General features: G+C 42.7%; 1 protein-coding gene across 2 annotated transcripts in view; it reads left to right on the plus strand.

Moving 5' to 3' along the window:
- The window catches only part of LOC113405000 (C-Maf-inducing protein), a 164297-nt gene that overhangs the window by 115605 nt on the left and 24334 nt on the right, over window positions 1-24358 (plus strand). For both annotated transcript variants that reach the window (XM_026663628.2, XM_026663629.2), the window contains exons 4-10: window positions 7725-7886; window positions 9695-9736; window positions 12969-13031; window positions 14046-14126; window positions 16829-16932; window positions 17501-17605; window positions 18880-19233. In XM_026663628.2, coding sequence (XP_026519413.1) covers window positions 7725-7886; window positions 9695-9736; window positions 12969-13031; window positions 14046-14126; window positions 16829-16932; window positions 17501-17605; window positions 18880-19233 — 911 coding nt within the window. The remainder of the gene's footprint in view (window positions 1-7724; window positions 7887-9694; window positions 9737-12968; window positions 13032-14045; window positions 14127-16828; window positions 16933-17500; window positions 17606-18879; window positions 19234-24358) is intronic.

A 24358-nucleotide genomic window follows, 5' to 3' on the forward strand; every position in this document is an offset into this window, starting at 1 on the left:
GCCGTAGACTGTTCAGGGCAGGGACTGTCTTTCAGTGTGTATGTGTTTGTACAGTGCCTGGCACAACAGGGCCCCAATCTAATGTAATGTAAATAATCAGGAGACTCTATTTTTAATCAAGTTTAAAATCAAGATTTTGAAAAAGTGGACTCGCCATGAGAGAAAAAAGGATACAACGTTTTATACAAACCCAGACTGGCTTTGCAAACCTCAAGAAATAGTTTGGGAGGTTCAGGGAATCCCTAGCTCCAAAAGCTCCCCTCTCTCTCCCAATGCATTTCTTTGGTATTTGGGAATTTAGTCACTGTTGCCCAGCCTACCCCAAGCATGCATTCCTACGTGGTGGGTGGGAATTGGCATTCTTCAATGTTTAGGGTTGGGCAAAATTTAAATGAAGAAAACTCATGTTTTGGAGCAAAGTGTTAAATGATGTTGCTGATGCAAACAGAGCTGCCCCAGAGAGCCATAAGTCACGGGTGCTTCATAGGTAGGGCATCCAGACAGTTATGAAGGGGTTATGGCTTCAGTCATGTCAGTATATAAGGCCCTGATTTTGCAAAAGGATGTGTACCCATGCACTGACCCATTGACTGGAATGGGCTCCAGGCAAGCCAATTCCTTTGCAGGATTAGGGCCCAGGACTGGAGCCAGCAAATGCTGTTGATATGAGCTTTGTTTGCAAAAAAAAAAAAAAAAAAGTCTACCAGAAAACGCTCTCCATGGCTTAAGCCAACCTCTAACTCTTGGAGGTCAGGAAGAAAGTTTCCTTAGGGTCAGTTATACCTACGTATTATAGAATTTCTTGCACCTTCTTTTGAAGCAGCTGGTGTCACCCACTGTCAGAGACAGGATACTGGACTGGATGCTTTAAGCCTGTACGTGTGTGTGTGTGTGTACACACTTCTATATTTAGTTAATAGATTAAGAGGCAGTAGATGGCACTCAAGAATACGTTCTTGGGTTTAGTAAAACAAATAAAATGTGTGTGTTGTACACTGCGAATGACTTACCTGTGCAGCACTTTACATGGAGCTGTTCAGAAGTTGGTCCATTGGTTGATGCAGTGTGACAGTTTCTGTGTTGTGCATTCCACAAACCTGAGTCATTTGCACCTTGGAAATGCAGCCTCAGTTTACAACTGTTCCATCTTGCCGTCAGAATAGAACTGTAAACGTTGCCTGGCTTAGCGCTGGCCTGCAGTGAGCTGGGAAGGAGCTTGCCATTTTCCCATTTGCTGGAACTGCCTTTCTCAGCTGTGCAATAAATCAGTAATTTCTGGCACACACAGCCCTGGGGAAGCCATGGTGTACTGTTAGTGCGTCTGCAGAAATGAGCAATTAGCTCACCTGCAGTCGAGCAGAGAGAGGGGAAAGATGATCCCAGCTGAAATCCTGTAATGCTTGGAGTCCGAGTGCTAGAATTTAAGAGGACACTCCAAGTTGTGGTTTTGTTTTTTTCTTTATTCTTTATTAAGACCACAAAAATGCCTCAGGTCCCTGAGGGAAATTGGCTGTCAAGAACTGAGAATGTTTCCCGGACTGTAACAGCAGTGAGCAAGCGGAATGGGATTTTGGGCACAGTGGAGACCAACATCTTCTCATCATCATCATACCAAGGGTAATGTCTCCTTGGGGGATCTAGAGACATCAGAACCCCAGGAAGAGATTATTCTTTTCATTTATGTGCATTTAGACTCGGATCTTACAGCCCTTACTTATGTGAATGGTCCCATTATTATCAACCAGAGGCTGGGAGTGTTCCAGTGAGCAAGGGCGGCAGGATTAGGCTCAGGGCATATAACTTCATTATGTTTTGGTTTTTTGTTTGTTTTTTTTTTTTTTTTTTAAACCTTCTGTGTCCTGGGTTCTCCCATTCTGAACCTTTTGTCCCCAGCTCTCTGTGTGCGAGCAGTGTGATCTACTGGTGGTAGAAGAAGAGTGTGAATCAGAAGTCATGGGTTCTAGTCCTGTGTCTGCCACAGACACACGGTGTGTGTCACAACCTATGAGAGTATCAGTTTCTCCCACAGCAAAATGGGAATAAGGCTTACTGGACTCTTGGGGGCGGGCTGCGAGGCTTCATTAATGGAAGTTATTTGAGATCCTTGGATGAAAGGTGCCCTCTAAATGCAAAGCATTATTATGTTTTCCTTGTGCTTCCCTCCACTTCCGCTTCAAGTGGAACAGCTTTATTTAAAAAAGTCGTTACAGAAAAATTCTGGAATAGCATTAGAAAGCTTTGTGGTTCTGGCTGGGCAACAGCCAACAGGGTCACAGTGTGCAGTCTGCTGTGGCGTGTTTGTGTGCGTCGTCGTCTGAGATGTGATTTCTTTTGAGGACATCCCTACTGAATGGGTTTTTCTTTTTTTATGAAAAAGCCTAGACAGGATAGACCTGAATCTGCCGGCATGACTGGCAACACAGTGCAACTATTTCCACAGGGCATCTGCTATGGCCTATCGGGGGGTTGGTCCTTGCTCAGGATGAGGATCCATAAACATTCTGCAAAGCTCAGGCCCACTCGGCAAAGCCTCACTGACGCAAATAGCTCCATTATCTGTGAAGAGTTGCTCATTCCAGTGAAGCTTTGCAGGATTGGGCGGTCCTAGGGCATGCCTGCCCTGTAGTACCCTCTGCTGAGTTAGTATGGAGCTGTGTGTCTTCCCTCGCTCAGTTTCCCTTCTCAGGTAGTCAATAACGCCATTTCAGGCACTCTTGAGATTTGATTCGATAATACCCTTCATAGGGCTTGTTTATTACTTATACCAAAAAGGGCCATAACAAAAAGTCCCAAATAAACAAAAGGTGCTTCTGGCTCTCGAGGTTTCTCTGAAGCCTGTCATCTAGGTTGTTCCCCGCTCTCCTGGTTCTGGATAGCAACGTACATCTCCGTCTCTGTCTTCTCCTTATCGCAGGAGCCACAGCTCTCCTCCTGGAGTTGGGTGGTACTTTATCTCCCCCAGCTGCCACCACTTAATTCACAGGCTCTGTGGGTTTGGCAGCCTTCTGCTGGTGTCTGCTACCTGCTGTCTCAGGACCCCACAGCAGGCTTCTTGCTTCCCACAGTGTCGGCAGGCATCTGCCCTTCTATGGGGGAGGGGGCAGCATTGATGCTGGCCCCTTCTCCCAGCTCATTCCTTACTGTCTGGGGGAGAGGGGAGCCTTGCCCTGCCCTCTCTGTGAGGTTCCAGGCTTTTAAAGACACAGGAACAGGATTCCTTCTGAATGCTATTTCTTCTTGGGATCCCCTTTCTTCTCCCCCCATATCTCCAGAGGCTTTGTGTATCAGGCACCCTCAAACTCTTAAAGGGCCGTGCCACATGGGGGGAGGACAAACTACCTAAATGTGACACGAACATTACCTGGATTGCAAGGGGGAGTTGTTAATTAGAAGCACATTTTGCATCCAAACACATGCACATTTTGCATCCTTAAATGGACCTGTTTCTGCTCTTGGTCCTCAGCCACAGCCTCCCGTCTCCCCCCCTCTCCCCCCCACCGCCCCCCAAGTGCTAGTTATCGCTTGCTCACGAGTCAGTGCAGGTAAGAGGACAGATGGCTTAGCTTTGGCCGAGTGCTCGCTGATGCAAACCAAATTGCTCTGGTAACCAACTGATGGGTTTCAGACTTTAATTGAGGCTTTCAGTGAGCTGCTCAACAGTAAATAACATTATGCTGACAAAAGCAGCAGTGTAACCATGGACAAAGGTTCAGAGTAGCAGAGTTCAAGCCTCTCGGGGATGCTGTTGTTTTTGATTTCCCACCATCATTCAGAAATCCTTTAACATTGTTTAAAGACAGCAGTGCGTCATGTGAGCACATTAAACCCCTTTGTCCTGGAAAGCTGGAGCCGATACAGAGCCCTTTGGATTCTTCGCTTGCAGCTGCCACGGCGTGTGTGCAGAGGTAGCCTAACCTCGAAGCTTCCTTTTGATCGCTGTCCGGCTGGCATCAGCAGCAATTGTTGTAGGTCTCTCTTGCGTGGCAGGATGTTCAGTTCCCTCTTTCTTCTCCTATATACGGCTTCACATCTGAATGGAAACCATTTCTGATTTATTTATATCTGCACGGGAGAATTTGACGGCTGCAGAAGGGTTTGCGTGGTAAGGTCGTCCGACCGAACAGTACGGTTCTCTGCAGCAGCTCCCCTTCAGACTGCAGCACCTGCCCTTTGAAGCCACATTGCTGTAAGCCTTCTGAGTGGGGGTGATGAAGGGAAGAAGAGCCGAATGTTGGGGGAGGAGTGGATGCATGGGATGGCCCAGCTGGTTGCTTTCTGTTGGTCTGTCATCCTCTGGTTTCTGCTTTGAATTTAATTTGCTTATTTCCTAGGACAGAAGTGTAAAATGTCAGTGTCGAAAACTCTTTGCTAAGCTTGCTTTGTTTAGGATGCTTTGCTCACTGTGCATAATTAGCCAGAAATTAGTAGTTTAGGGTTATCGGGCTGACTGATCAGCCTAGAAAGATTAGATTTTATTCAGTGCTGTAGCCAGGGAAACTATAGAGAACCATTAAATAAATAAGTGAAATTAAAATCTCTATGGGAGCATCATGTTATGTTTCCTAAAAAAAGACTATAATAATGATAATTAAATGATGACAATGTGCTCAGTAATTTAGAAGCCCTAAAGGGCTGCTCCAAAGAGCTTTCAAATCTAAAGGCATTTACTCCCCTCTAAAATCTGAAATATCTTTAGTATCCAGGGTGGGGTTTTTTTTTCCCTGTTTCTTTTTATTTTCCAATATCTTCAAAATGCTTTGCAAGCTCCAAAGAGCTTTCAAATCTAAAGGCATTTACTCCCCTCTAAAATCTGAAATATCTTTAGTATCCAGGGTGGGTTTTTTTTTTCCCTGTTTCTTTTTATTTTCCAATATCTTCAAAATGCTTTGCAAGCCAGAGTGGCTGCTGTTGGGCTTTTTCATTTGTATACATTTAATTAAAATGAAAAGTGTATTTAAATCACTGATTTGGAATACTTCATCAGCCTGTGTATATAGCACTAAGGCCATGACTCATCATTGTGAAGAGCCAAAACGTGGTATGTGAGATGTATTCTCCCTTCTTTATTGTTCTCCCCTTGCGTTCTGCTACAATTGGAGTAGATTGCGCTCTTGTATTGACCATTAAAGCTGATGCCACAGCGGGAAAGAAGTGATTAATAAGCAGATAGCTACAGATCATTCACCGATGATTCTGGAAGGACTGCGCTGTATTAGTGAATGGGCGAAATGCTGATTAACACATCAGCAAAGCATTTCTGAACGAGAATGCTGGAGAGTTGTGTCTAGATCTCACATTTATGATGCTGATATCTAGCCTACATACCAGTGTTAAATTCATAGTCTGCGTTAAGGGAGTGATTTTTCAAAGGGCCTCTGTTGCAGCTGCTAAATGTGTGGGTCCATTTGTGAGTGTGTGTGCATAACTCTATGCTTTGTGTACAAACTGAGGAACTGTCTATCCATATGGTTTACTCCAACCAGAGGGAAAATGTATCTGGACTTCATTGAACACGTTGGTCACAGGATCAGATTTGTAAACAGACCTAAATGAAACAGGAAAACAAGCCATAGCAAAAACTCGTGGGGGGGGTGGCAGCTAGGTTCCAGTTGTCAGTATAGGCTATGCTCCTTCTGGGCCTGTGAATTGGAATGGAGATTGAGGATTGTCTGTCTGGACTAATCGGTATTGGTTTTTAAGATAGCCATCATGATGACATGGGGTGATATTTTTACTCTCATCATTGTTTTGTTAGGCTTCTAGAATTCTATCCAGTTACTCTTGAGATTTTGGAGGGTGGGGTTTTCCCCAAAGATTACCATATATGAACGCAACACAGTCTATGCTATAATCATTCATGGGAGCATAGCTATTCAGAAGGCAAGAGTTGATCCTCTGCTGATCTAGCTTGTGTGTGTGTGTGTGGTTTTGAAAACTAGTAGATTTTGAAGTGTGTGGAGATTACCAGAAATAATATAAAAGTGTACAGGGACCATCCATTGATCAAGGTATTAACTAGAGTGGGGCAAAGAATGGAAATGCCATGTCATGAAGGATTTCAAGATTTTTGAAAGATTTTTGTTCATGAAACCTCCAAAACTTTGAAATTTTCTGCAAAAGAAAGTTCCGGAAAAATTCTCGATTTGGGTTGATGAAAAAAGTTCATTTTGACATTATTGAAATGCTTTCTTTCAATTTTTACTTTTTTATATTCTGTCATATAAAAAACATTTAAAATGGAAAGTAATTTCAAAAGGAAAAAATGAATCTATTCTAAAAATAGTGAAACAGGATGTTTAGACACTGCTGGAACTTTTTCTCCCTTTTTTTTCCCCCCTCCAAAAAAAAAAAAATGGACACGTTTTTGCAAAGTGTTTAGATTTCAACTGAAGTATAGTCTCCAATGGAAAATGGTTCCGGCAAAGTTTTTCTGACCAGCTCTAGTTCTGAGTGAGGAATGCTGAGATTTTTCTAGAATCATAATTCATCATTTGACTATGGAGGAAAAAATCATATGTAGAGCAATAGCGGGTTTTTTTACTATTCCTAGCAATTAAATGCAATTATTTACATTTTATTCAAAAGGACATTTGGCTCTGAAAAGGGTACAATTGCTGTTATCTTCCACTGGGCTTCAAGGACCGGGGCATTTGCAATATATGGATGATTTGAAGCATACTTCAGTGACAGATAGTTCATCTTTTGAAACTAGGGTTGCCGGGCATCTGGTTTTCGACCAGAATGCCCAGTTGAAAAGGGACCCTGGTGGCTCCGGTTGGCAACAGCGACCAGGCCATTCGAAGTCTAATCAGCAGCACTGCGGGGGCCTGGGGCTAAGACAGGCTCCCTGCCTGCCCTAGCTCCATGCAGCTCCCGGAAGCAGCCACCAGGTCCTTGCGGCCCTTGGGCGCTTGGGCAGCCAGGGAGACTCTGCGCACTGCCTCCATCCTGAGTGCCGGCTCCGCAGCTCCCATTGGCCGGGAACTGCAACTAGTGGGAGCTGCGGGGGCGAGGGGACCACGTGGAGCCTCCCTGGCCGCCCATGTGCCTTGGGGCTGCAGGGACCTGGCAGCCACTTCCTGGGAGCTGTGGTAAGCGCCACCGGGACCCCAGACCCCACTCCCCTGCCCCGGCCCTGAGCTCGCTCCTGCACTCCAAACTCCTCATTCCCGGCCCTACCTCAGAGCCCACACCCCCAGCTGGAGTCCCTCTCCGCACCCCCAAACCCCTGCCCCAGCCCGGAGTCCTCTCCTGCACCCCAAGCCCCTCATCCCCGGCCTCAGTCCAGAGCCCATATCTCCCCTCCGTACCTCAATCCCCTGCCCCAGCCCAATGAAAGTGAGTGAGGGTGGTGGAGAGCGAGTGACAGAGGGAGGGGGGATGGAGCAAGTGGGGGCAGGGCTTCAGAGAAGGGGTGGGGCAAGGGTGTTCGGTTTTATGTGATTAGAAAGTTGGCAACCGTATCTGAAACCAAAGCTAAAATGTGGCTGCCATAACCCATTTCTTCCATGGAATTATGAACCCGCAAATTTATACACATGGAGGTTGTTTTTCCCCCTTGAAAAAGTTTGAGCACTGCATTTTTCTTTTTTTAAAAATAAATAAAAGATGAAATGTGAAGAAGTTTTAAAATAAAGTTTTAGGGAAGCCGCTGTTTTCTTGCAGTTTCCTTACCATGACAGTCTCACAATGGTATCTGTATGGTTATTTATATTTTCTTGCAGAAAAAGATTTACAAGTACAAGAAAGTGCTTAGTAACCCAAGCCGTTGGGAGGTTGTTTTGAAGGAGATTAGGACACTGGTGGACATGGCGCTAAACTCTCCACTACAGGATGATTCCATCCATCAAGCACCACTGGAGATTGTCTCAAAGCTGCTCTCGGAGGTAAGACCATGAGGATGTTCCCATCTTGTTGCTTTCTCTTAGGAAAAAAACAAACACTTAACAACCTGCCCCCACTCCAAACTTGTAACTCAAGTTCAAAATTCTTCCCTTGAATATGCACCGTGATTCCTTTTGATTCCAGTGGCCCACTCCCTAGGTGTTCTTAGGCCTGGTCCACACTAACCCCCCACTTCGAACTAAGATACGCAACTTCAGCTACGTTAATAACGTAGCTGAAGTCGAAGTACCTTAGTTCGAACTTACCGCGGGTGCAGACGCGGCAGGCAGGCTCCCCCGTCGACTCCGCATACTCCTCTCGCGAGCACTTCTGGGATCGATCCCAGAAGATCGATTGCTTACCGCCGGACCCGGAGGTAAACTCATTCATTATGGGTCTGATCCATAGCCCATTGAAGTTAATGGCAAAACTCCCATTGACTTATAAATAAAAAAAATAAAAAAAATTAATGGAGATATCCTATCTCTTGGAACTGGAAGGGACCTTGAAAGGTCGAGTCCAGTCCCCTGCCTTCACTAGCAGGACCAAGTGCTGATTTTGTCCCAGATCCCTAAGTGGCCCCCTCAAGGATTGAGCTCACAACACCCTGGGTTTAGCAGGCCAATGCTCAAACCACTGAGCTATCCCTCCCCCTAACCAGAGGGTTCTTCATCAGGTTCTTAGCTGGGCTCTATTTGTATGTAATAGACTAGATCATTCTCACAACACATCAGTGGGATGTGAACACTGATAAAGCCTAATAAGCAGCTCTTTTCGCGTTGCAATTTCAAATGGAGACATCAGAGGTTTTAGTTTCCCCCATATCTGTGTCAAATAGATGGTCCACTTCTGTGCAGGTTTGATATCATTTGTCCCCATTTTTATTTTGTAGCATTTGATGCTGTATTTAACCTGTTACTCGCTTTGAAATGGGTTTCCTCCTTATTCTTAGCAACTGTTCTCTGGTTGTTTCAGTTCTGGTACAAAAATGAAATGTGATGCATGTCAGAATTTTGTATCTATTGGGTAAAGGGGGTGAAGGGCAGGCTGCACTTTTGGGTAGATCTGTGATGAGCAGAAAAAGAGCTGCTTTTCCTTTGGTGCACTAAGGTTGCAGCACTATTGTAACCTTGCAGCGCCTTGTGGAACACAGAGAACATAGGGAAATACTGTATTGGAGTAAATTGATGCAGCTCAGTTGATTCAGCATTGCTGCACGCAGGGCTTTGGAGCGGAGCGGAGCTCGGAGCTGGACCGCGGAGCAGCTCCGGAGCAGTGGATCTGCAGGTTTTTGCCTGGAGCTGGAGCGGAGCCGGAGCACAGCTGGTGGTATATTTGGCTCCATGTTAGTAGGCAGGAATTACAGGCAAACTGCTGCAGTTAGTCCTCCAGCCATGGCAGAGAGCGACAAGGAAAACCTTTTATTAACTCAGTCTGTGGAATTGAAAGTTTGAAATTTAGAAAGCATTTTTTAAGAAATGCCTCTCACTAGTTCAGTCTTTCCATTAATTTGTATCTCAGGGAGCATCAACATTTAGCTGAAACTTCCTGGCTGTAAATCCAGGGATCACGATCCTGTAGGTGCTGAGCACCCCTTTGTGAGAAATGGAAGTGAGCTTGGCCCCGATAGTAAGTTATTGATAACCTGCATTAAAGGAATGGTTTTAATAGAGCCTGATTTTACTCCTGTTAGTGATTGCAGAATTGGACCTTTTTCCTTGTTCATTTGCATCGGCTGAGGTGTGTGCATTGACCGTGTCAGTTTCAAAATAAAGTTAGCTCATTTTTTTCTTCTGTTTAACCTTTTCAGAACACCAACTTAACCACTCAAGACCATGAGAGCATTATTGTGGTGAGTGTCCTTATGTCAAGTTTTGGGGGTCACTCTGTGTTTCTGATTGTTTCATTTTGCCCTGGTTTTGGCTTCTATAGTGCCTGCTCCTGTCCCATTGACATCAGTGGCAGCTTTACCATTGACTTCAGTGGGTGCAGGGTCACACCCGTTTAACCCATTCACTTTTTCACATTTCTATTGTCCCCTTTTTCCTGTTTGGTGTAAATAACAATAAAAGATCCCAGATTAATGTGTATAAAACTCCATAGAACTTTAAGGATGAATTGTCTCCCCGCATGGTTGCACACTGCAAATGTTAACATCTGCACCTGCCAAATTTGACCCCTCACAGCCTGTGGGCGCCATGGTTTTCTCCGGGGGCTAGTGTGCTGTTGTGCTTTTGTGCACACTCAGGGGCTAGACTGTGGAAGGTGTGTGAGCATGTGTTTGCCCTTGCAAGTGTGGGAATGTGTGCGTATGCTTTTGCCCATGTACACAAGGGGATATGAAAATGCTCTCTTCAGTTTTCTCTGATTACTTACAGTGCATTTATTTGGTTACATAAATAATTGAAGCAAAAGGTAGCCCTCCTCCCCATGCAACCAAATATAAAATCTTAACAAATCCAACAATTGATCAGAGGTAAAAATTGCTTCCCAATCATTGTAATTTAATTTCAGTTGCTGGCAATTTCCAGGAGATTTTCTTAGTAATCTAATCTAGTACTTCACCACCACCTGATCATATCATGTCTCCATGAATCTTCCTGCAAAACAACATGACATAAAATGTAGCCACCGCTAGGTGTGAATTGCACTTAATTCCTGCCCAGGACTTTAGCTGGTATCAGTCATTACGATAAGTTTCTAAAGTGGCAGTCGCTTTGCTCAGAAGTCTACTATGGATTTCATTTTACTTCAGTGCTAAGGTTAATTTAGACTTCCTGTTGCCAGTCAGTGATAATTGTTATTTGAGGGAGGGGGGAAATCTTGGTAATTAAAAAAACAAATAAAACCCCCCAACTATTCTGGCTTTTATCCAATTCTGAAGATTGTGCCTCAGTCATTAACAGAAATACAATTTCTGGGTTTTTTAAGCCCCTGGCAAATATAGCAGCAGCCTTGCATTATTCTTATTATGTATTTACTTAGTAGTAGTGATAGTTGTAAATATTTGTGACCTCAGTGATTTACCTGTATAGATAAAGCCATGTGCCTTGCTCTAGATTTAGCTAACAGCCTGATTCTCATTCCAAATTGCCAGAGAGTAACAAACCAATGCTCCGCCTGGTCTAGTTCCATCTCTTTTGGGGTGGAGTGGGGGTCTGTGTGGAATGCATGTGAATTTAGTTCTGGTGAAAGATAACAGATGGGCAGCCCTGCAGAGCAAAGCTCTCTCTTTATCCACAGGACAGGCATAGGTTGAGCAGAGGAATGCAGGCTTCCCCCACACTGTCCTTGTTCCAGAGAGATCACTGACTGGGGAATCTCCATGGCCCAGTCAGCTCTCAGCCTCTCTGAGACTGCCAATTCTGGTTGTCTCTTTGGGAAGTGGACACCAAACAGCAATTCCCATCTTCAACTACTTTGATCTGATAACCTCTCTGTCAACAGGCAGGCATAAAACCCTCACCGTGACTTTGCAATACAATTTATCAGAGGGATGGAGGAGGATGGATGCTATAGCAAATTATTATAAAGATAAATTCAGGTAGCGTCCTTAATGTAGTTAACTGTTGAATATGTAGCAAGGATATTATAGTCCAGCTAAATATTACAGCAAGAGTGCACCACTTTTATAGTACTGTAGTAAGAATATATTGCTATATGGCCATGACCAGTGAAGAAATAAACAGCTGTAGGGTGGGGGATTGCACAATAGCCAGCTTTAGCTGCTCCAGTGTTATGTAAAATCTAGGCAGCTCTTTGCAGATGTGCTTGGTTTTCATTCCAGAAGTTCATGTTAATCTTCTCCTATGGCTGAGTGGGTGTTGTGATTCATGGTGATTTTGATGGGCTAATTTGAACTGAACTCCTGTGGGAAGGCAAAAAAAAATAAAAAAATAAAACCAAACAGGCTGCATTAGCAAAATCCCCAAATGCCATCCAGGTAGAATGCCTGTCGTTCAGAAGTTTAATACACAAATGTCTAGCTGCTTTGTTAAAGAGTTTTACTTTTTAAATTGGTACCGGGAATCCCTTACTCCAAAAAGCCTGAAGGCATCATCATGTACGGAGAATGTATTGTTCTAGTAATGCTTTCTAATTTACAAAGGAGACAGTAGCAACATAATTTCATTACATGCACAGTGGCAGGTATGATTTGTAATATATTTACAGTACATAACCACATCAGGTTGCCTAGCGATGGAGAAAGGAAGGTTGACCTGAACTTTTGGAAAGTTAGAGTCATGTTTTTTATAGAGCGTAGTGTCCATAAAAACAGTAGTGTCATTGTGGTGATCTTGGTAAAATGAAAGGAAATCAGTCATTCCCTGCAAGCGGGGTCTGTTTTGTACTGGGTGGTAACATCTGAGCATGAGCTCATTATAAAAGACATAATGTGTGTGTGTTTAAGTATATTTTAGAACCCTTTAAATAAAGTGGCAGTGCCACTTTAATCATGGGTCAGATTCATCCCTAGTGTAATACCCCTGAAATCAATGAGTCCCATTCTGTTCTCCTTCACACTGGTGTAAAATCTGGAGTAACCTGTTGTCTTCAGTGGTGTTACTTTTGAATTTACACTGGTGAAACTGAAAGCAAAATTTGCCCAATGGGTTTACAACAAGGATGAATTTAGGCCCATAATTTAAAAATAAAACAAACCCTAGTTTCCTTATTAACACTTGGGAAAAACAAATCACATTTCTATTAGTGGTAGATTCTGTTCCAAAAAACAAAACAAAACCCCCCTAAAATCCTAAATATGTAACTTAATCCTGAGAGCGTCCAATTAAACTTAGAGACAAGGTGGATAAGGCAGTATCTTTTATTGTAATGCTATCTATAATGTCGATACTTACCATGTTGTGTTTTATTGTAAAAGATATTACCTCACCCACCTTCTCTCTCTAATATCCTGGGACCGATGCTGCTACAACACGGCATTAGACTAAATTTACGGTCACCTTCTTATCCAGGTCTCTGTTTTAAAGAATTTTAAAATATACTCACTCCTCACATTCTTTTATTAGGGCTGGCCTGTGTGATGAAGTCAAATTGAAGTATGCTAACTTTTTATTTTCAAGGCGATTGCACCTTTGCTGGAAAACAATCACCCTCCGCCTGACCTCTGTGAATTCTTCTGCAAGGTACTAAGAACAGATTCATTGTCTGAAGTCTCATTGATGTTTTGTTTTTGTTTACCTCTTGAACTGATTCCCCCAGTTGGTTTCTGTCTTTGATTGATGGCCAGCAAGATCACTGTTCTTAATGGGCCGGACTGTAAAATAGTATTAAGCGTCAGGAATATAATCCTCAAACTGTGACACAGAGCGATGTCTCATTGTATGTCCCATTGCTAGCGTAAGTGCCACTGGAACCAGCGGGTTCTGATGGATCGTGATGTGGGGCATACACTACACTGTCCTCTTCCTGCAAGTGTGTGTGTGTGTGTGTGTGTGTGTGTGTGTGTGTGTGTTACTAGGGTTCTGGACTTTAGATTCCAAGGCCTTTGAATTTGAAAAAGCTGCTATCACTTCAATTTTCCTCTCTAAACTGATTGACATTTCAGTTGAAAGTCTAATTGCTAACAGTTGGATATATGCTTTCGATCAGGTCCCCTTGATTACTGGGTAATTCATTTGTAAGGAAAGACTATCAGATTGGCGGATTCAGAAACTTATCAAACTCATTCATACATTGTTATTAACCACCTGTAGGGCCAGTGCCTGCCCTCTAGGGCATGTGCATCTAAAATCCCAAATTAGCTCCAGGTGACTAAGGGCAAGTCTACACTTAAAACGCTGCATTAGTGCAGTAGTGCTTTAATGAAGACAATGTAAGCCAATGGGAGACCGCTCTCCTGTTGGCTTAGTTAATCCACCTCCCTGAGAGGCGGTAGGTATGTCCGTGGGAGAAGCTCTCCTGCCAACGTAGTGCTGATTACACAGGGGGGTTAGGTTAGTATAACGATATCGCTCAGGAGTGTGTGGATTTTTCACACCCCTGAGCAACATAGTTACACTATACCGGTATAAGTCTGTAGTGTAGAGCAGACCTAAATATATTATTGATGAATGTTGTAGTCTCAGGTTTTAGACAGTGATTTGGTAAAGGCTAGGGTTCCTCCAAGCTCCATATGTATTTCTGGTTTCTCATTGCAGCACTGCAGAGAACGCCCTCGGTCCATGGTTGTCATAGAAGTGTTCACACCGGTGGTACAGAGAATCCTCAAACACAACATGGTAAATATCGATGTTGTATGAATTTGGTTGGTTAGGAGAGCTATCACTGTGACCCCTTACGTATGAATTGGCTATCTTTCTTGTCCATAATGCGCCCATCACCATGATGCCTGGTCATTATATGTGTGTACACTTATGCATTGTAGCCATGCACTACATCTAAGGTGCTTACCTTTGGGCACTCAGACTGAGATTCTCAAAAGCATCTAAGCTAGACAGACACTAAACTCACTTAGGTGCTTTTGAAAATGCTACCCTCAAGTCTGAAAATGTTGACCTCTCATTTTTATTTGTATGTACACCTCTACCCCGATATAACGTGACCCGATATAACACTAATTCGGATATAACGCGGTAAAGCAGCACTCTGGGGGGGCGGGGCTGCGCACTCCGGCGGATCAAAGCAAGTTCGATATAACGCGGTTTCACCTATAACGCAGTAAGATTTTTTTTTTGGCTCCTGCGGACAGCGTTATATCAGGGTAGAGGGGTACTTATTACGAGGCATGTCAATTAATACCAGGAAGTGCAACCATCTCGGGTGGAGCCCAATAGCTGGTTATCACTTCCCAGCAACACTAAGGACTGCCTGTCTTGTTCTGGAACGAGAAGGTGCTTTTATGTGCTCTTTGAAGGGTACTAGTGCTGCTAGTACAGTTTCTAATTTGCATAAGTAGATTTTTATTGCACTAAGCTGCAGTTTGCTATGATCCCTGGAATGGGTTTCATGCTTTTATAACTGCACAAAGGGTTTATTTTCATTGTTATAATTATAGACGACAGCCACAGCCTTTCTGGGTCACAACATACATCCCAAGTAAAACATTTCATGTTTCTTATTTATACAACTTTTTTTTTTTTTTCTTTTTTTTGAACTCCTAGAGTTTTCAGAACTAACAAACCCGACATGGCCAACAGGCTGTATTCTTGGTTCTGTGCCCGCTCTCTCCAGACATGTCATTTTTGAATATGCCGTAACCTTCAATAAAATATTCTGTACATGTTATTCTTGGATTCCAGACCATTAAAAATACTACTACTACCACCACCACCAAAAATAAATAAATAAATAAAATCCAGTGCTCTTGTGGGGTCTCAAATAAAATCTAAATGCACAGTGTGCTGCTTGTATTTGGTTAGCTTAAGAGAATTGCTCCTATTTACCATACTTAGCATTTGCAGATTGGAAATCAACATGCCTTTTTACCACGGTGTGTAATTGAAGAATTTACAGTGTTAAATATTAATGGGAGTGGATATGGGCACTTTACTGCTCTCTGGGGAATTATACTCTGAATAGTCTCTTTAGATTGCGTATGTGTGTATATAAAAACGTTGTCTTGGGGAAGAGAAGCAAAGAACCCAGTGTTAATTTCATAGCATTAGCAGGCCACTTAGAAATCCGGTGAAGACTGGTCTGGGAGTCAGGAAACCTGGACTCTATTACTGGCTCTGCCGTTAATGTGCTCTGTGGTCTTGGACAAGTTGCTTCAAGATCTGTGCCTCAGTTTCCCCCTGTAAAATTATACTCATCTTCTCTTGTAAAGCATTTTGAAATCTATGGCTGAAAAGGACTATATAAGAGCTGCTGGTGGTGTTATTCACCACAGCATTTTGTGTCTGCCTGTGATTGAAAGGCAGTGGGCCTGATCCTGTTATATGCTGAGTGCTGGGCACTCCAGGAGATGCTCAGCTCTTTGCCAGATCAGACTGTGTGTTTGCGTGTAAGCATTTTTTGGTTTGTTTTTCGGTTTGCTTTGCCTTTTTCCCCCAGTTAACGTGGACATTAGGCTAAATGAATCCATTAAGCTGGCCTAATGTATTTGAACAGAGAAATCTGTGATAGCTCCTAGTTGAGCGCTCTGATTTTGGTGGGTTTATAGCAATGGTAGATCATATGTTGAATAATTTACACTTTAGGTACATAAGACAACTAATTTTATCAAGGGGTTGTGGTGCCATCACCGGGAGATGAGCTGTCATGTTTTTACTAATGTGACTGGAGCCAGAGAATGGAATTCCAGACATACTGTGATCTACTGTGAAGCTGGTGGTGGTTTACAAAGGTTTCCAAATCAGCATGTCTTTGGGCACACTTTCCCCCTCCAAAATACATCAGACTGTACCTTTCAAAGCATTTTCCTTTGGACCAGCTTATAAAACGGAGGGCTGGAATTTTTAAGATTGAATGTGATTATTTGCTTGAAAAGTCCTGACAATTAGACGCTCAACTGACTATTTGCATGCTCAACTATTGCAACTGGTGTAATTAACCACTGGAACAATTTACCTAGGACATTCTCCAGCATTCAGTATTTAGCTCAAGAGTGGGTGTCTTCCTAAAAGATATACTGTGGCTCAAAGAAATTGCACTTGAGTATGCAAAAAGAGGGCTGTTCGTGTGCAAATTGGAACTCGTGTATAAGTGCTACATTTTTACATGGAAGGTGATCTTTTGCATGTACACACATATTCCAAAGGTATATGTTGGGTGACAGAATTTGAAAATATGGCATCATTTTTATTATTAATCTGAATGTATGGTCAATGAACAGTAGTACCTGCTGTTCTCTTGAAGATGTCAGCATAGTGATGAAATGAATTCAAATGTCCCTGGGCTGATCTCTGTTGAAAACACACAGTTTTAACATACATTGCAGGCATGTTTCAGCGGCTTCACTGAGTGTCTCCTTTTTGGACAGGATTTTGGGAAGTGCCCTCGGTTGAGACTGTTTACTCAGGAGTATATTCTGGCTTTGAATGAACTGAATGCCGGCATGGAGGTGGTGAAGAAGTTCATTCATAGGTTAGTTTCAGTTAATTCTATGGAGTATTCTCCAACCCTGTGAACATGTTCCTCTTTGTGGCTGAGATGAAAAACAGGAAAAAAATATCATTTTCCTTGTGGATAACCATGGAGTGGCCAATGTTTGTTGAAACACTGTCGGTACTAGCAAGCACCAGGGAAAACTAGAGGTTCATCAGCACAAATTTGCCTACTGAGGGCCTGATCCTATGCCAGTTGAAGTCCATGGGAAGACTACTGATTTCAGTGGGCTTCGGATCAGGCCCTTAAGTGAGAACTCTTATCTAGTGCCCTACTATTTGTGAACCTTCACGGTAGTCTTTCTTCAACTGGGCTACAACAGTGCTGCAGTAAATAAACTCAGGAGCAGCTTGATCCAGATCTCAATGCGATCATATTCAGTAGGAATTTCTGGGGTTAAATCAATCTCCCTGAACTTCCCCGAATCTCTGTTTCCTGTTCTGGGACCCCTCTCTGCCTAAAATTGTTGTCACCCAGAGACCCCTTCATTACAGTAATGTCGCCTTTTGGTTACTTCCACCACTATTGTTTCTATTTTATTTTTCAGCATGCACGGTCCCACTGGACAATGCCCCCATCCCAGGGTCCTGCCGAATCTTGTAGCTGTCTGCTTAGCAGCCATTTATTCTTGTTATGAGGAATTTATCAACAGGTCAGTATGACTTTTCCACACTATGTTCTGCTCATTTACAAACTGTGTGTGTGTGCGTACACACACACACACACACACACACACACACACACACACACGGAATCAGGTGTGTTGAGCCCTTACCCTGTTGTATTTGTTTCCACATATCTTGTGAGAAACTGAGCATGTCCTGTGAGTGCCGAGTACCCTTGATTCCCATGGCTAGTCCCCCTCGATGTAATCCACTTACATAGATAATGCAGAGATGAGGTTTCTCACAAGTTCCCAGTGTAGAAAGGAGGTGTGCAGGCTGCAACATCTTTCAGGATGGTGAAGCTCAACACCTTACAGTGCTCATCTTCCTTTGCACCTTCTGCCCATCACCTTGTAGGGGAGACCTGCAGTTGTGACTAGGTCCTGTAGAGATGCACAAGGTAAAGAGGCTTCCCAGGCATCCACACAAAGGTCCGTTCCAGTCTGGGGCTATGTGTTCGTGACACTGGGACAGCTCACGACCTGAACGACGAGCTAGTTGAAATGTAGACTTCAATTCCTTAACTCCAATGCACAGTGACTGTCTCCCCCACACGGTGAGCTATACTAACAGCCAGGAGACCGGTGATTTCTAAAGAGGTGTAGATATCTGAGAGGAGGCCGCCTGTAAATCGTAGTGTAAATTTAGCTCCGTACCTGGGTTGGTTTCCAGCCGCAGTCTGTTGTCATGAGACATTTAACAGGTCGGATTCCAGTGCTACCACAAGATCGATGCTAAAATGGGCCTGGTGTCAGGCTACTGACGTACTTTTACGTTTTTCAGTCAACATCAAGGGCTCTTTCTGTTTTTGTTTCCTACTCGTTTATGCCTATCTGATTTTCCCCATATGTGCTGGCTGTCTACTAGCCAGCAAAATTTCCTAACTAGAGGACTGTAGACCAGAGTCTGGACATGTACTATATTTAGTTGCACACTTGTACATGAATTTCACGTCAGCTTCATGTACCTCGGGTGAGAGTGCGGCATTCCCCGCACCTTTCTGTTGAGCTGGTACAGCAGTCAGACTGATGGAAAGTACAAATCCTCGCAGTATAAGGGCCTGTGGAATGGTCCTTCTGGGGCTTTAACAGTTTTCATCAAGTTTTGTGGCCCAAATAAAAAGGAGAAAAATAATCAAATGGGCTGGGGTAAAATACAGTGGGCAGTTGCAGCAGAACGTGGCTTCTCAGCCCCACTGTCTTCCCCATCTTATGTCTGTTATGTTTGGTACTAATGTTATAAGTTTCTCTTTAAAATGCAGTCGAGACAATTCTCCAAGCCTGAAGGAAATTCGGAACGGCTGCCAGCAGCAATGTGATCGAAAGCCTAACTTACCCCTCCGGCTTCTCCACACGAGTCCCGACCTGGTTTCTCAAGAGGCCACCTTGAGCGAATCTCGCCTCAAATCGGTCATTGTCACATCGAACGAGATCCACGTGGAAGTGGAGCGTAACAACACTGCTAACCAGAAGATGACGGCAAATGTCGGCAACGATAGTGAGCCCAACCTGATTGATTGCCTGATGGTCAGCCCCACCTGTAGCACCATGAGCATCGAGCTGAGCGCCCAGGCGGATAGGATCCTCGGCTGCTACGTGGAAATACTAAAAATGCTGTGAGTGACTTTTTACAGCCTTTCGTACGTCGTCATCTTAACAGTTAGGGGGCTTTTCCCAGAGGTCTGTCAACTCCAACATCTGTGTGCAGCCGGCAAGATAAGACAGGGTTGTAAATCTAATGCTAGCACTGAAGTCCAGTGTCTGAAAGAGGCATCTGGTGCTGCCAATAAATTCTAAAAATAGTATTCGGAGGATGAAAATGGAAAGCTTTTTTGTACATTGAGACAAGATATTGTTGCTGGCAGCTATTGGTCATTTATTACCCACAAAACATTCCCATTTCACCCCTCTGGACCATTTAGGATTATTGAACACAGATTCCAGGGGGTGGAACTAGCTCTTCTCTTACTAGCTTTAAGAGACACGGTCCCTCCTTAGGCCAACACCCTGTGTTGTGATAAGCACCACAGCTCCCATTGACTTCAGTGAGAGTTGAGTGAGCTCAAGTGTCCCTCAATAGGAACTCAGCTCTTCACAGGATTGAGCCCTTAGCGTTTTTCAACTCGTTATGCCTGGGTTTTATAGGTGGTTCAGATTTCCCTCCCTCACAAGCTACTCTGTTTATTAGGCAGTCCACGTGGTACAATGAAACCCAGATAAATAAACGACTGCTCAAGAAACCATTACAGAATGCTTGTGATAAAGATGAATTAGAATTTAATTCCATACACTTGGGGATATTTTGACATGGTCTCTGAGACATGAAGTTGTCTAATCAGGCTAGTCTTTTGGATAGGTTTCACTGGAGCAAGTATACTTTCAAGAGGGATTGATATTGAAAGGATTTTCAGAACTAATTTTTTAGGGTGGAAATTTAGATTATCAACTGGATGAATAAGTAAAATCAAGGGACAACATGAGATGCATGGTAGAGTAGAAAAATTAGAGTGGAACATGTATTCAAACAGTGAAGCTGTGTGACCCAAAGGGATTGCATGTCAGGATTCCTGGGTTTTACACTCAATTCTACTTCTGAGTTACAGTGTAATTCATAGATTCCAAGGCCAGAAGGGACCATTGTGATCACTAGCCTAAACCTCTCGTATACACAAGCCAGCGAACTTCCCGAAAATAATTCCTAGAGCAGATTTTTTAGAAAAACATCCAATCTTGATTTTAAAATTGGAGTGATAGAGAATTCACCATGACCCGTGGTAAATTATTCCAGTGATTAATTACCTTCACTGTTTAAAATTTACACTTTATTTCACTGAAGAGCCGATTATCAAATATTTGTTCCACCTGTAGATACTTATAGAAAATAATCAGGCCACCCATTACCTTCTCTTTGTTAGACTCAAAGGAGCTCAATCTATTTAGTTTATCACTGTAAGGCATGTTTTCTAATCCTTTAATCATTCTTGTGGCTCTTCTCTGACCCCTCTCCAACTTATCAACATCCTTCTTGAATTGTGGACACCAGAATTGGACACTATTCCAGCAGCTGTTGCACCAGAGTCAAATACAGAGGTAAAATAACCTCTCTACTCCTACTCGAGATTCCCCTGTTCATTCATCCAAGGATCACATTAGCCCTTTTGACCATAGTTTTGCACTGGGAGCTCATGTTCAGCTGATTATCCACCACGACCCCCAAATCTTTTTCAGAGTCACTGCTTCCCACGATAGAGTCCCCCATCCTGTAAGTATGGCCTACGTTCTTTGTTCCCAGATTTACATTTAGCCATATTAAAAGGCATATTGTTTGCTTGTGCCCACCTTACCAAGTGATCCAGATCGTTCTGTATCGGTGACCTGTCCTCATCATTATGTACCAATTCCCCAATTTTTATGTCATCTGCAAACTTTATCAGTGATGATTTTATGTTTTCTTCCAGGCCATTAAATGGCGTAGGGCCAAGAACTGATCTCTGTGGGGCCCCACTAGAAACACACCCAATCAGTGATGATTCCCCATTTACAATTACATTTTTGGACTAACCATGAGCCAGCTTTTAATCCATTTAATGTGTGTGCCATGTTAATTTTATATCGTTCTAGTTTTTTAATCAAAGTGTTGTGGGGTACCAAGTCAAGTGTAAGTATATTACATCAACACTATTACCTTTATCAACCAAACCTGTAAACTCTTAAAAAAAAAAAAAAAAGTACCAGGGTTCATCTGATAATTATTTTTCATAAACTCATGTTGATTGGCATTAATTATATTACCGTCCTTTAATTCGTTATTAATTGAATCCCATATCAGCCGATCCATTATTTTGCCCTGGGATCAAAGTCAGATTGACAGGCCTATAACAGCGCAAGTCATCCTGTTTACCCTTTTTAAATATTGGTACAATATTAGCTTTCTTTCAGTCTTCTGGAACTTTCCCAGTGTTCCTATACTTATTGAAATTCAACATTAACGATCCAGCAAGCTCCATAGCCAGGTCGTTTAAAACTCTTCGATGCAAGTTATCTGGACCTGATGATTTTAAAATGTCTAACTTTAGTAGCTGCTGTTTAGCATCCTCCCGAGATGCTAGTGGAATGGAAAGAATGTTAGCATATATGACATGACTATATCATCTGTGTTTTCACAAATACAGAACAGAAATATTTCTTGAACAATTCTGCCTTTTCTGCATTATTATTGACAATTCTATCATTTCCATTTAATAATGGAGCAATACCATTGTTAGGAATCTTTTTTGCTCCAAATATACTTTAAAAACTCTTCCTTACTGTCATTATTTTTTTAGTTTTATAGCTGCTTTCATTTCCTCTCTGACCAGGTCTTTTTTCTTTTTTAAATCAGTACGGCCTCCTTGTTCGATTGTGGGGTTTTTGGATGTCTAGCAAAGTGTTCCTAAACAATTCCCAATTATCATTCACATTTTTCTGATTAAACTCTTCCTCCCAGCTGATCTTGCTCATAACTATTTTCAGCTTTGTGAAATTTGCCCTTTTAAAGCACCAAGTATATATATTACTGGTCTGAACTTTATTCTGTTTACACATTATAAATGTGATCAAGTCATGATCACTTGTACCTAAGCTATTATCAATTTCTAGTTCTGTGATCAGTTTCTCTTTATCGGTCAAGAAATGGTCTAGTATAGAATTACCCAGTATTGGCTGCAACACTTTTTGAGTTAGGAAATTGTCATTTATAATTAGAAATGTCAAGGATGTTTTAGTGCTGGCAGCAGGAGACCTACAGCATATATCACTCAAATTGAAATCCCTCATGATTACACAGCTTTTTTTCCCCCTGCACATTATAAATAGGTGTGTAAAGAGGTGGTCATCCTGTTCCCTGGTATGATTTGATGGTCTGTAGCAGACATTAACTAATATCCCATCTTGTGCTTTATCTGTTAGCACATTGTTGCGTAACATTCAGGATCATTTTCTTCTGTGTTGTCAGTGACTTGGAAACAGGCAATGCCATTGCTGACATAGAGTGCCACTCCGCCTCCCCTCTTGCCCACTCGGTCCTTCCTAAATAGGTTATAACCATTTGATTTTTAACATGCCAATCATGCAAATCAGCCCACCAGGTTTCAGTAATACCAACTAGATCAAATTCATGCTCCATAAAATAAATAAATGAAAGTGGTACTGGGAAAACCACTAAAGTTTCCACATTTTTAATGTTTTAATCATACAGGGTGTTGTAAGGGGTAAATAACTGATATTTGAGATGTTTGGGTTACAAGGCATTGTGGATGAAATCCTGACTCTGCCAAAGTCAATGGGAGTTTTGTCACTGACATCAGCGAGGCCAGAGTTTCACCAAATACGTGGGCAAGATTTTAATATGTACTCCCTGGAATTAAATAAATCAAAATGTGATGACTGAGGACTTCCTAAAAACAAGAGCCAGCAGAGGCCCACGTTTCAGAATTATAAAAATGCGCGAGTATGTTTTGTGTATGCTGTTACCACATTTGCAAGTATACTTGCAGACATGGCACACTTCGATTATATGCAGATGGATCCTGAAAATGTGGGCTATAAATTTTATTGGCAAGGCAAGTTAAATCCGAGATGGAGCTGTCGGCATCCTTTTTAGCAGCAAGCTGCTGTAGTACAAAGTTTTGAGTAGGTTCCTCTTTGACTAGACTCCTCTTTCCTGCCCCTTAGAACTGTTCGTGTTAGATCAACACAGCATTTGGCTTTGGTTTACCTGGTATCTTGAGAGTCTGTGTGTGCGTAGGTAATGCATGAGATATACCTCATATTCATCCCAGTCCCCTTGACTCTTGATATTTTCCATAAACACCATGAACTCCCAGTCCCAACGCTATCTTGAGCGCTACTCGTTTTTCTCATTAAGCATTGATGGTTTTATTGTTTTCGTTTCATCATGCAGCTGACACACATTTTATAAACACATTCACTAACGGGCATGTTCTTCCTTGTGGCCTACCTCCAACTCTCAGGTTACCCATATGATGCATCTGCATCGCTCTCAAGTCTTGTACAGAGAACTATGATTTCATTGCATACTGTTCATTAATACACAATTTGTGACATGATCCACAGGTATTTTTAACAAGCTCCTCAACTGAAACAGTGGGGATGGGGAGCCATTACTGCTGGTGTGTGTGCAAGGGTGTGCGCACGCACATGTGTGCTGCTGAATTGGCCACCCTGGAGACCCAAGTACACAAAATGGGTACAGCACATGACCAATGGGTACAGAAAAACCGGTACAAGTTTCCTCTGCCTGTCTTGCCAGTATGTCCTGGTCCTGACAGAAAAGGCACCACTTTTAACATAGTTCCAATGCCCTTCTATTCCCATTCAAACCCTCCTCTCTACTGAGACTACTAACAAAGTTGCCAGTTAATGTCCCTCTGTCATTCTGGGTGTTTTTCCAAACCCGTTCTGAACTAGGAAGTTCTATATGCAATAACATTAATTATTTATTTAATTACTATATAATTAACTTAGGGCATATGGGAGTAATCTATTTAGGCTAATTTGAATTATTCTAAGTTTCACAAATAAGCATCCTTAACAATATCTTCAGAAGAGAACATTTCCTGTTCTTCTGTTTCCTGGACACTTGGCACTTTTGAATCAAAGAACTTTTGAGATATTAAAATGTAAAGTTATTCAAAGTAACCTCTAGAGCAGGGGTCAGCAACGTTCGGCACGCGGCTCGCC

Source organism: Terrapene carolina, unplaced genomic scaffold (genome assembly GCF_002925995.2).
Source record: "Terrapene carolina triunguis isolate 2854851 unplaced genomic scaffold, T_m_triunguis-2.0 Scaffold33891, whole genome shotgun sequence".
NCBI lineage: Eukaryota > Metazoa > Chordata > Testudines > Emydidae > Terrapene > Terrapene triunguis.